The 14,176-nt window shown below is 37.6% G+C and overlaps 1 protein-coding gene across 4 annotated transcripts in view; it reads right to left on the bottom strand.

Annotated features, from left to right (window-relative positions):
* Nucleotides 1–14,176, bottom strand: part of LOC311081813 (uncharacterized protein) — a 28,680-nt gene that overhangs the window by 1,915 nt on the left and 12,589 nt on the right. For 2 of the 4 annotated variants that reach the window (XR_014606012.1, XR_014606013.1), the window contains exon 3: nucleotides 293–7,206. Coding sequence is in view for 1 of the 4 variants with exons in the window: in XM_084112508.1 (XP_083968634.1) it covers nucleotides 293–626 (334 nt within the window). In the remaining 3 variants the exon portion in view is untranslated. Of the gene's footprint in view, nucleotides 1–292; nucleotides 7,207–14,176 lie in introns of those variants that run through there. The other 2 variants (XR_014606014.1, XM_084112508.1) reach the window with 2 other exon arrangements.

The raw sequence follows: 14,176 nt of genomic DNA, 5'->3' as shown, positions 1-14,176 counted from the left end.
CTGCACAAAAAAAGGTGTATTCTAGTGATTGACAGTACGATAGAGTGTAACAGCAAACTTAGCCTGAGTTTACTATAACGTATTAGCCAAGAACTAACTTTACTACCAAGCTTAGGCTAACTAGCAAGACAACGTAACCAAATTGAAGGTAAGTTAGCTAACGTTTAGTAAGCAAATTCGCCTCAAACTTGTACTTTATTCTGTGTTGTACAACTCATTATTTACCGTTATTTTTGTTGTTGTAAGCCAAACCGAGTGATGTGTGTCTGATTTAGCGTAACCGTTAACTTACCTGATATGAAGTGTGAACCGCAGAGTCGGGCATTTTTTATTTTTTCCTCGTTCCAGTCGGCTCTTCTGATGGCTTGTAACCAAAGACGTCTGCGGTTGGCGTTAAAAGGAGTGCGAGTTGATGGTATTCGGTAAAACTTAAGACCACTGTTTACAGATTTACGATTTTGGCATCCGACTGCACAACACGACATTTTTCCGTTTGTTGTTGTCTTTTGGTCCCGACATGCGCAGTAGAACCTGCGTGACGCCGTGTGACGTAGGGTGATAATTCCCCTATTAAGAATCACAATTCCTATGAGAGTTGTAAGAGATGTGTAATCAGAGGTGATCATGTTGAGGGAAGAATTGTGTTCAATGAACAGGAATGCCCTTCTCGATCAGATGAAGCTTTCAGTAGAGCAGAGTACAGCAACCACCAAACCAGTGTCAGCCCCTTAATTGCTGCAGGGATTCCTTGTGTAAGCTCATTTGTATTAGATTACATGCATATGTTCATCTTAGGAGTAGTCAGACACCTCTTGACATTCTTGACTCGTGGCCCAAAACACTGTCGTCTGTCTGTAAGGCAAAAGGAAGAGATATCCCAAAAATTACATGCGCTGAGAGGGAAGATGCAGAGTGAATTTGCACAGCAACCCCGGGGTTTACACGAACTGGACAGGTCAAAGGCCACTGAACTACAGCAGTTTTTGTTGTACACAGAACCTTTGGTGCCTGGTTCAAATGTTTACTTTTTTAACATTTTGATTACAAAATGTATGCTTAATATGACGTTGCATCACTAAAGCTAATAAAACTGAGTTTTTCTTTTAAAAGAGTAATATTTTAAACAGCACACTGAACTGAGTAATATTTATGTATACATTATCTTGTGAATACCTGCAGAGTAAAGAGATGATTTTTGTGAGGATCTGTATACAGTGTTTAAAGGGATGGCTCGGAGGAATTTCAACCTAGGGTCCTTTGCACAATGACCTCGAGCCAAACACCCCCCCAGAAGCCTTTTTTCCCTTGGTCGATCATTATTAAAGTTAGAGCTTATTCAGAGATATCAGCCAAATGGCTTAGTGCAGGCGGTAATGCATCCTCGTAAATTACCCCACTAATAATGCCCAGAATGGTACCAAAGTTCTACAATAGTACAAATAGGTTCTGTACTCATAAAACGAGGCATTGGAAAGTTTGTAAGTACATCAGGAGTTTATTTAAATAACACTTGTCTGATGGCTCATGCTACCGCTAACCCGGACATCGAGGCCACTTCCGTGATTTGGGAAAAGCCCGTAAAAGTCCTGGCAGAAAGTGATGCATAAGGATGTAGTGTAATGACGCCCAGTTCCAGGAATGCACTAATATTTTGTTGGTAGTACCAGTTTGCAACAATTATTAGTTAACACTAAGTTGTCAACACTTCAAAAAAAAATAAAAAAAATAAATTGGGATATATTTTGTTCAAATTTGTTTATTATTAGGATAAACCCCTTGAGATGCATCATCTCGTTTTCGAGGGGGTCTATATTTCTATGGAGTGTTAAATTCACTAGCTTTTCCCTTACACTTGTGAGTTTTGCTAAGGACTTTTACGGGCTCTAACTTTAATAATAATGTTAGACCAAGGGAAAAAAAGCTTCTGGGGGGGTGTTTGGCTCGAGGTCATGGTGCAAAGGACTTTTCTTCTTTTCTTTAATCCTCTTGGCCCCCTTGGGAGCATAGGGCGTCCACCATGGATCTCCACCTCACTCTCCTCTGTGCTAAGGACTTTACTTCTTGCCAGGAGGTCCCCGTCTTGGTCAGTTCATCAAGCGTGGACCGCCTCCAGTTGGATTTAGGTCTCCCTAACTTCCTCTTGCCTTGGGGATTATAGTCCAGATCTTGTCTTGCTATGTTCCTCGAATCCTTCCTTAGTGTGTGACCAATCCATCCCCACTTTCTAGATTTGATTTCAATGTGTATTTGCTCCTGGTTCATGCGTCTCCACAGGTCAACATTTTATATTTTATTAGGCCACCAAATCTTCAGTATGTATCTGAGACAGTTGTGCAAAGGACCCTAGGTTGAAATTACTCCGAACCATCCCTTTAACAGGTAAGACAAAAGCAGGGCCAGAAAATTGGCAGAAGTCATTCAAACAAATCCAAAACAGCAAGGTGGTGGTGGAGCCTTCTGTAAAAGATTGTCCACTGAAGGCAAGTAAAGTTTGAACCAAGTGTAGTTTGTTCAAACAATGAGAAATAAATAATAAAGAAAGAAAAAACAAAGACTTGACTTGAACAGACTTAACAGAAACCTTGAATGTGGACTCAACAGCAGAGGGTTACACATAGGAAGGAGATGGTCAGGCCACAAGTGATAATATGTACATGACAAAAGGGGAAAAAAAGCATCAAGGTCAAAGTAAAATGAAGTGAAGTTTGCAAATAAAAGTAGTAAACATGGGCAAATCACTTCTTAAGTCAAGTCACCTTCATTTATTTAGCACTTTTAACAATATAGATTGTTTCAAAGCAGCTTTAGAGTGATAATGGGAAATTAAAGTAACAGAGATTGTTTTGGCTTTAGAGCAGCTCTGGAATAAAGTTATTGTCCAAAAATAAAGTTAGTTTTGATTGATTCACTTCCGTTGCAAAGATCATTATTTATTAACTTAGGGGCCGCTTACACAACACCATTCTAACAGAATGGAGGTTCAACCAACTCTGAGTTAAAACTTGAACTCTGAGTTGACTTACCCTGAGATGGGAAACTGAGTTTTCGGTTACAGAACAGCTGAAATGAGTTGGTTCAATCAACTCTGAGTTGACTGACTCTGAGTTAAGCGCGTGCACCACAACTATAAAAAGCCCTCATCAATGGAGCGCAGATATTATGAGTCACCATGGCAACAGCGCCAGACAAAAAGAGGTCTGCATATTTCTCACCAGCAAAACTGGATGAGCTTCTGCAAGCATATGGAGAGTACGAACACATTATTATTATTATTATTATTATTATTAAATATCGGCTCCGGCAGCAAAGGACAGAGAGTTAGCTAGGGAGAAAATAGTTGCTTGAGTCAATGCATAAGTTTACATTTTAATAACTGTTATACAGTGATGGGTGTAATTAATTACCAAGTAATCTAAATACTGTAATTTAATTAAAGGGATTACTCTTAAGTCTTCTGTAATTTAAAGTAAAATCTGATGTAATTGCATTAGACTATAGAACAATTCTGTATATTTAACATACATTTTTAAAAGGTATATTTTTTAATGTAACCTTCTCCCTCTACACACTTTGGTCAATTCAAGAATAATTCATGCAATTGTATATTGTTTATTTGAAAGCATTAAAAGTGCAGTTTCTTGTCTCTCCTTGTATTGTTAAAGTGGTTGAGGTTGATATGGGATTTAGCAATTAGTAATAAGTAGACCAATACTTTCTAAAGATTATTACAGTCATTATTACATTAATCTAATTACACTGTTGAAGATGTCATTTGTAGTTAGTAATACAAGTAACTTATCCAACTGTTATAATATCAGAGGTGAAACTGGAAGAACAGTATGTTATTCAACCTAATTTTCATGTTGGTGCAATCCTGCAGGCATTAAAAGAACATGGCAGCAGCTGAAATAAATATAAAAACATAATTCAATCAAGTAAGGCTTGAGCATATCATGGGTATAGGCTACCTGACTTTACAAACATTTGACATATTAAATGACTAAATAGCATCCAGTGTCTAGCATTTTTCTATCCTGGAGGGACTTCAGAGCCAGTCACTCCTGAAGATCCAAGGGCCTTCATAAAATGTAAGAGGTTTACATATGAGTTATTTTTTATATAGGCTATTTTTTATATTTCCATTTATTTTACTTTGGGTTGGGTTTTTTGTTGGTCCCAACAGATTCTGATGGTAATATCTGTCTTTTGGAGCCTCCTGTCCCAACAGAACCACAGGCAGTTGTAAGTAGCCTACTCAATACACCAGAAATAATGACAAATAGTGTTATAAAGTGTACTCAACCAAATGCTCATCTTCACAGGACGATGGGGATAAAGAGTTTCTGCTGCCACAGAGAGGCCTACAGAGGTAATGTTAATATTGTGTGTCTACACATCAAACAATCTACAAATTCACATTACATTTTTATGTGGAGTAGCCTATAGAATTTAAGTTTAAATCTAAGTATAAACGGGTATTCTTATCTCTCCCTCCCTCAGAGTGTGGAAGAACAGCAGGAGGACAGTCCATCAACTTCTGTTGCACAGATGAACACAGTTCAGTGATTTTCAGTAAATGCCACAGTTTAATTCTGTAGAATTTGTTTAGAACTACATTATGTAACTCTAATCTACTACTGTATTTTCAGTTGGCAATTAAGGAGTTATATAGACTTTATCTTATTAAAAAAATTGGGGAAAAAACAGCAGTAAAAACAGCAATGAATAAATGTACCGAAAGAATGAATGAGGTGTTTAAACACCGCTTCCTCTTTAAAAAAGGGGAGGAGACCGAAAGAAACTCTGGGTTTACTGAAGAAAACCTGCTCCCGACCAGGTTAGGTTCACAGAGTAAGTTACCATGGTAACTGACTCTGAGTATAAGTTACCTCTCTTTCAGAAACAGGCTCAACTTACTCTGCTTTCTCAGGTTTGACATACCTCCCATTCTGAAACAGAAAACCCAGAGTTTCCCTCATTTCAGGGTTAACATACTCAGAGTTTTCACTTAACCTCCTTTCTGAAACAGGCCCCTGCTCATTCGCAAAACAACAGTGCCTGGTGGCTCGAGAACACAAACTTTGAAATAGGTTCCAAGGTGCAAGCGTTAATTTTTTTTGAAAAACGTTATCATCTCTGCATAAACCTCAAAAACGGCCTTCACAGGGGAGAGACTAGTTGACACTTCAGGACTGCGTTGTCGTCATGTCCAGGTGCAGGTCCTTTATTTATTTTTGGGGGGATTTATGGGAAGTGTTCCCAGTTCCAGCTGACTTAATCTATGCAGCCTAACATTGATGTGATGAACATGCCAAGGTGGAGCTTCACCTGTTCAGAAAAGCATTTGATACAGGCCACATTTAAGTGTCATGTAAACAGCACAGCAAAAAAAAAACAAACAAAAAAAAAACCTGCATTTGAGCAGATAATCAGAATGGGGCCACATTCAGCTGCGACGTGAACGTAGCCTTAATTTAACACATATCCGTATTTTCTGGTGCCATTTTAAATTGCCGAGCCATTTAAAACGCTTTCCACACAAAGAACATGAATAAGTTCTCACATTTGCATGACTTTTCATATGTATTTGTAAGTGTGATGGCAAAAGAAATTCTTTATGACACCGATCACAATTAAATGATCTTCCTCCAGAGTGGATAAGCAGATGATTTCTGAAATTGCTCCTTTTTGTAAACCTCTTGCCACACTCTAAACACTGCATTTTCTTTCCAGAATGAGTTTGCAAATTACGTTTTAGGTCTCTTTGATAAGTGAAACTCATCTCACGCTGAAGACGCGTGAAGGGCTTGTCTCCAGTGTGAACTCTCATGTGAGTCTTAAGGATTTTTTTGAATCGGAAACTTTTTCCACACTGGTGGCATTTATAAGGCTTCTTTCTGTTGTGTCTGGATGTAAGATGCCTGTTAAGGCTTTTCAGGGAACGGCAACTTCTTCCACACTCATGACATATAAAACAGTTCTCTCTTGAGTGAATCCTCGTGTGCTGACTAAGGGTTGCTTGACGTCTGAAACTCTTTCCACACTGATCACATGTGAATGGCCTCTCTCCAGTGTGACGGTTCATGTGATATCTAAGATTTATCCTCCGTGTGAAGCCCTTCCCACACAGTTTACAGGTGAAAGGACTCTCTCCAGTGTGATTTCTCATGTGGACGTCAAGGGATTTTTTATATGTGAAACTCTGTCCACACTGAGTGCATGTGTAAGGCTTCTCTCCAGTGTGAAGTCTCATGTGGAGTTTAAGGTTTCCTTTTTCAGTGAAACTTTTCCCACACTGATGACATTCAAAACAGTTCTCTCTTGAGTGAATCTTAATGTGGTTATTAAGGGTTATTTTACGTCTAAAATTCTTTCCACACTGATCACATCTGAATGGCTTCTCTCCATTGTGAATGTTCATGTGATATCTAAGGTTTAGTGCTACCGTGAAACACTTTCCACACAGTTTGCAAGTGAAAGGCTTCTCTCCGGTGTGAATTCTTATGTGCCTGTCAAGGGCTCCTTTTTGAGTGAAGCTCTTTCCACATTGTTGGCAGGTGTAAGGCTTCTCTCCATTGTGAATTCCGATGTGGACTTTAAGGTTTCCTTTTTGAGTAAAACCCTTTCCACACTGTCGGCAGATGAAAGGCTTCACTTCATTGTGAATTGCCATGTGGACTCTAAGGTCTTCAGGTTGATTGAAACTCGTTCCACACTTAAAGCAGGAGAAAGCATTCTCTCCATTGTGAATTCCCATGTGAATTCTAAGGTCTTCAGGTTGATTGAAACCCATTCCACATTCAAAGCAGGTGAAATAAAATCCAGTTCCTGTCTTCTGAGCTCTTTTTCGTGAGGAAGTCTTTTCAGTCTGCAAGGAACTACATGATTTTTCTCGAGTTATGAAAGCATTATGTTTCTCTTCCATTTCAATCAGGACTTTACTCTCATCTTTCAGTGGCATTTCTCTATTGTGAATTTCCATGTGGACTCTAAGGTCTTCAGGTTGATTGAAACTTGTTCCACACTCAAAGCAGGTGAAATAAAATCCAGTTCCTGTCTTCTGAGCTCTTTTTCGTGAGGAAGTCTTTTCAGTCTGCAAGGAACTACATGATTTTTCTTGCACTATGAAAGTATTGTGTTTCTCATACCGATCTTTCTCTTTCATTTCATTCAGGTCTTCACTCCCCTCTTTCATTGGCATCAGGTCTAAGACAAAAAAAGACAAATAAAAGTTAACCCAAGTTTAATGGCACAAAGCAACAGACATAAAAATATTTAGACATGTAAAACATCAAAATCTAACATAAAGCGTCAAAACCAAAAACATCCCATAACTACTAAGCTACTGAAAGAGGTGTTTTCTTTAATGTCAGACCCTCTTCTCAATTTTGTCAACTCTTTTCTTTATTTAGAACATGTCTCAAAAACATTCAAACTGGCAGATCACACAAAAAACATTGTCGCCAAGGGGAACTGGTTAACTACAGACAGATCTTAAATCTGACATTGATGTCTACAGTATTAGAAAAATGTCCTCTCAACTATGATCAGTCATGCAAAGTAATCAAAATAAATTCAGCCTGGATTTAATCCCTATTGCAGCACAGAAACTATGCTTATTAAAGTTACATCTTTCATCAACACAGACCCCAACATTCTCTTAGACAGCTTGAGAATTGTTGACATTTATGGACAAGCATTAGCAGGTTCGGGTCCCATCTACCCAACATTCACTCTAAGTTGTGCACTTATAATGTCTCAACAGCAACATTAATAAAATAAAATGTAATAAAATACAGCCTAGAGGACAGGCACCAAATGTGTGGGGAAATCCATTTGATTGTAATCTAAATAAGAAATAATTGCAGTGGTCAACCGCTATAGAGTTAGTACCAATGAATGCGGTTTACAGTATTCATAGAAAGAATTGTGTGAGTGGCAGTGAGCCAAATCTTTAAGTCGCTGTTATTTAATGTTTGTGGACCAAATAGCTCAATACCAAAGGCAACACAAAATGCAAAGATGTGTAAAATAAAACGTCATCATGTTTTAAAGAAGAGTGGCTTGATTAAATGGTGGAAATAACGGACGATAAACAGAGCAACGTAACACAACTCCAGAGACATTTACAAATGCACACACCAACCCACCACAGGTGAAGCGTGCAAACTCAAAATACCTGTTACGTCAGTTTTAGTGGTGGAACAGATCACAAAATTCACGGTTCGGATCATTTACGTTTTTTTGAGCCACGGATCGGATAATTTTTCAATCAGCAAAAAAAATAATAAAATGAAATATAAATGTCTGTGTGTGTGTGTATGTTCACACATTATTTAAAACAAGTGAACAGTCAGTAATAAAATAAGAACAAATACACAAATTACAATTTGTGTTTGATTGAACTGATTCAAGATTGCGCCTGTGCTTGGCATGTCTGATGCTCTCGTGTTTGCTTATCTGGTTGTTTGCTGTGTCTCTAAACTGCTGTATGTTTCTAGTCTACGACCATCAAGCTCTCCTAAACATCCACATCTCTGTGATGGACTAGGGCTGGGCGATATGACCAAAATCTCATATCACGATACAAGTTATCTCATATCCCGATAATGATATATATCACGATATAGTACCTTTTCTGTAAATTTAATCAATCAATAATGTATTGACCACATGGAAATGACCATTTCTTTTCTACATTTTAAAGTATACACTAAAAAATGTACGCATTCATAAGTGATTCATTTATTTTCTTTTATTTAGAACTTCTGGACAAATGTTTGATTATGAATGTAGAAATATAAAATAATGAAATATAAAACACTTTTCAAAAACAAATGATTATAGGCCCAACATAAAATATTGCTATATAAAATGTAAACATTGCACTTTCAAGTGAAAAAAGTAACAGCAATATAAGGCTCACAACATAAATAAAATATTACAAGAAAACAAACCACTGTAAATTATTGAATAAAGCCCCAACATAAAATATTGGTGTATAAAATAAATAAAAAAATACACTCCAGGTTAGTCCCACAACCAATATCAATATTTGACAACAATGCTTCAAAATGTTTAGCCTGTCTTGCCGAATCGCAGGGAGCTACTTTTATAGGTTGAAAGCCAGGAATACAAGTTGGTCAACTCTTTCTGGTGCAAGTGCTGACCTTTGGCACGTTACAATGTTCCCACTTGTACTAAATGCCCGCTCTGAGGAGGCACTTGTGGCAGGGATGCACAGCTATTTTTTAGACTGGAATGGTCTGTCTAGGGGTGATTTTCCACCCTCCACATTCTACTAAGGATTTTACACAGCAATTTACTGAACTTATCAGCAATATTGCTACTAATTATGATCGCTTCCTACTGGTGAGTGATTTTAATATTCATGTTTTCTGTCTGTCTAATCCATTGTCGCAGGAGTTCCTTAATCTAATAGATGCTTTTAATCTATCACAGTGGATCAAAGACTCTACAAGATCCAACGAATGGCCCTGAATATGAGTACTCTCTTATGGATTTGATGTTACTGATATTGTGTTCTCAGATTTTCTGCTCTCTGATCATAAGCCTATTTTATTCTCACTGTCTCTTCCGGATATCTCTCAACACCTGTAACATTGTCTCGGTTCTACTCTCCACAGTTTAGCACAAACTTAAATCTGTGCTTTGCTGAACTTTGTTCAGTGTTGCACTTGGATCAACCATTATCTGACCTGGATGCGGATCAACATCTTAGTCTTTTAAATTTGGCCTGGTTTAAGGTAGCAAATGTGACTGCTCCCCTTAAGCCTCACAAGTGCAAACCAAAACTGTGGAAAAATTCTGACACCCGTCACCAAAGACAAATTTGTAGAAAGGCAGAACGCAAATGGAAAAGGGACGGGCTGCATGTCTCTTTCCAAATGTTCAAAGACTCTCAAAAATCTTCCCAGAATACTGCCAAGTCTGTGAAAGTTGCTTATTTTTCTACCTTAATTGAATCCAATCACTCTAAATCAAAGGTTCTGTTTTCAGTTATTGAGTCTGTTGTAAATCCTTCTGTTAACACATTGTCTATTGCCTCTGATGCTCTATGTAAAGGCTTCGTGAGATTTTTTATTAACAAAATTACTAACTTAAGACTTAGCGTCAGCCTAACTTAACTGTTAACTTTTGGGGATTTTTTTGAACCTATCAACCTCCAGACACTGAAGGAAGTGATTGTCAAGCTCAAACCTTCATTTTGTCCTAACGATATCATTCACCCGAGATTTTTTTAATTAATTATTGATTTGATTGGGCCAGGTATGGCATTTCTTATCAACAAGTGCCTCCAAACGGGTCTGTTACAATCGTAAAGTGGCTACGGTCACTCCTCTGCTCAAGAAGCCTTCACTAGACCCTTCTGTTTAAAAAAAAAAAAATAAGTGCATCATTCTTGCATCAAAATTGTAAGTGTATTGTGATTGTCAAAACATTTTAGTAACTAAACAGAATTTTATTTTGTTTAGTGACAACATGTTACAATGTTTATTTTTTTTCTGGTCAGCTATGGTTTTCTATTATTGCTTGACAAATTTCATTTCAATTCAATTCAATTCTTGTGATTTAATTAAATATTGACTCATTTGGATAAATATTAGGTACACAAGATAGGCGTTCATTTTTCTCAAAAAAAAAACAAAAAAAAACACCTAATGCTGTAAACATACAGAGAGCCTTATCAGCTGGTAGTATCATTTAAGTTTAAAAATAACTCAAATTAAATATAACGCGTTTTTTATTATAATAACAACTTTATTTAATGATATAAGTAGAATTATAATAAATATGTAATACAGTACACATATTTAGCGAAATACTCTCTATAGCTCTTTTTTCTAGCCAACTAACGTGCTAGGCTATATATTATAATCATTAAAGGCCTTTCCTGAGGCAAGTTAAATGTTATGTGACATAATTGTTCTCCAGCTGTTTTACTGACTTCTTTCAGCGGTTGTTTTGAAGTTGTACTGTATCTTTTAACATTGTTCATTCATGTTTATTTACTATTAACTAGAGTTGATCGGTTCACGTGCCGCTAGGGATCTGTCACGTCACATTTACAAGCATCAAAACGGTATTAATTGTTTGAATTTCGTTATAAAATTGACAGAATCTGAGTGCTGAGATTTTTTTTTATATCATAAGTAACCTGCTCTGTCTTGTCTGTCAGTCTCCGTGTCCTCTTTGCTTCATGATTTTTCTGTGCGTGAGAAAATGGATGTGTGGCGTGAGAGCATGTTAAAAGTCTCACGGTGAATGCTTGAGAGTTGGCAGCCCTGGAATTTGTGCTACCTTTTCTGTCGACAATTTCATCATCTTTCGATAATAACTCAAGGTGATGTGCTTCCACACATTTTTTGTCGTCCTCGTGTCGAGTTTGCAAAGTGCAGTAGGAAATGGACTTTGTACTTTGATTCTCAGTGTATAAGCCCTGATTTAGAGAGTCTGTCCGTTTTTAAATCCTCAAGGGTGTGGAACATAGGTGTTCTGGTTGACCAGCCTTTAAAATTGGACAAACATATTTCCTTCGTAATCGGTTCCAGCTTCAATCAACTTAGTCAATTGTCTAAAATCAAAGGCTTTCTCTCTCCGAAAACTCTGGAAATGGCTGTTTATGCGTTTGTTACATCTCGGCTAGATTACTGCAATTCATTATATTGCGGTATATCCAAGTCTCAAATTGCTCGTCTTCAGCTAGTACAAAACGCTGCGGACAGCCTTCTTCATAAGTGTCGTATCTCATATCTCTACACTGGCTGCCAGTTGTAGAATTACAAATTTAAGAATATGTTTTAGATCTGCGGATCCTACTCCCTTACATAACATCACATAAGAAAACTAAACGTTGAACTGTGTGTGAATGTTATCTAGTCTTAGTTCTCGTGACCATGTGTTGTTTATACCATTTGGGGGGTGCCATTATCTCAGTTGGGGGTAATTGCCTCTATTGTTTTTAGATGATTAGATTCAGTGGTCATCTCTAAGGCAGGGTGACTTTCAAGGACTGCCCACTGAATGCCTATAAAGATACCATGTAAAGTTACTTTAGATTAGACTTTGGTGACTGCAGCTACCGACAGCTTGTGATCTCAATAAAGAATCCTGCTGAAGAAACAACCAAGTCTCCTGGTCTTCGATTCTGAGTTTACAACACAGTTCACCAGAGAATAGATTTTAAAATTCTACTCTTTGTTTTTAAATCTCTACATAACTTAGCTACTGCCTATCTCTCTGAACTACTTCATCACTACACTCTGTCCAGAGGCCTAAGATCATGTGACCGGGCTCTGCTAGTAGTTCCTCGGCTCTAGACTCAAGCGTAGAGGGGAGCTTGCATTTGTGGTGGCAGGGCCACAACTCTGGAACACCCTGCCTCTACAGATTAGAACAGCCCCTTCTCTATCTGCTTTCAAGTCTCTTTTAAAAACCTACCCGTTTTCTTTAGTATTTTGTTTATTTTCTTCGGTTGGTTTTACTAATTTATATTATTTATATGTATTAGAGTCTTATACTGTTTCGCTACTCCTGTTTTATGGTTCAGGACCTTTCACACCGGATACGTAACGAAAAAGCGAAACGAAAAAGCGAATAGTTTGTGTGCGAATAGTTCGCGTCAAAACCATTCACATCAGCCGCGACGCGAATTTGCGACGTCAGAGCTTCAACATTCCAAAACTTTTGCGCCGACAGCTGAGAAAACATGGACACTTCATCATCATCATCATCCAGTGAAGACGAGCTTTTCATTTTCTTTAAAAGACAGAAAAGAAGGTTTTGGGTGCACCCAATCTTAAAGAACAGAGAGTCTGAAGGGGAGTATGCTAATATCCACTTTTAGTTTCCTTTTCCTCTCTCCTTTTTCTCACATAGGTGTCCCTGAGGTTTTTCCAGTTTTTTTTGCATCTTCAACTAAACACAGTGCCTTTTGTAATGTAACACACGAAGTAACAAGTTAAAATCATTCGACTAGTAGATATCAGATATCACACAAAGAATGTATAGTATACTAAAATCAGCCCTAAATAGTCTCACTACATTTTGTTACATGTTCAAAGTACACGGTCTCTGTTTCTATCGTTGACGATAATAGTGTTAGCTTTCTATCCCAAATGTAGTTTAGCCTGCAAGCCTACACAGCACAGGACTATACAACGACTAAAACTATCACACAACATACTCACAGTCGTGATAACCGAGTTGGTTGGCAATGCTACGCCACACATTGTCTTTCAAATCTTTGTCCTTGTAGTTTTTATTAGATTTGTCAAACAAAACAGGATTCGTCGACACACAAGTAATCAGAAGATCCGTCATTTTTGCTGTGACGTCACCTTTGTTTCCTTGTATGTGATTGGCTGAAACCTTTTCTGTTGCCGCAAAAGTAAAAAAAAAAAAAATAAAAAAAAAATCGACATTGAAGCGAAAAAAATAAAAGTCGTTTTTGTTCGCCGCAGCACATTCGCGTTCGGTGTGGAAGCACTCATTACACAAACAGCTGATCAAAAAATAAAACCATTGCGCGAATTATTTGTGCGTCAAAATCGAGTCCAGTGTGAAAGGACCTTTACTCCTAGCTATGTTGCTCTTATTTTTTGTTTAATTTGTTGTTATGCATGTTATATCTTCTTTAAATCTTGTTCTGTAAAGCACTTTGGTCAGCCTAGTGGCTGTTGTAAATGTGCTATATAAATAAAATTTAACTTGATTGAACTTACAAGTAGAGATGAATACTAAATAAAGTTACAAAGTCTAAGAGTAGTATTAGGTGCAGAAATTAATAATTAAGCCTAAATGTAAAATAACACTATTTGTTCACTGTAGAAGTTAAATATAGTTTCATCTTTTTTAAAGCTGTATTTTGTTTAATTAACATTAATGACACAGACAAAAGTAGGAATGTTAGGTGTGTGCACTGCTGTCACTGATGACCGAATGCACGGACCGAAAAAACGGACAGACATCCGGTTTCTTTCTCTGTTCACTTATGACATAAACAAGAGAATACTTGCCGAGACGGGCATTTAGACACAATTTTTCATTTATGTGTCCGTTCAAGGGCAAGGAAACGTGAAAGAGGAATCAATTCGCTGTTCAAGCTCTATCTGAAATGTGTGTGTGTGTCTCTCTCTCTCTCTCTCTCTCTGCG

This window comes from Abramis brama, assembly GCF_963993115.1.
Source record: "Abramis brama genome assembly, chromosome: 4".
Taxonomy (NCBI): Eukaryota; Metazoa; Chordata; class Actinopteri; order Cypriniformes; family Leuciscidae; genus Abramis; species Abramis brama.
The sequence above is the reverse complement of the archived record's forward strand: the minus strand, read 5'-3'. Positions and strand labels throughout refer to the sequence as shown.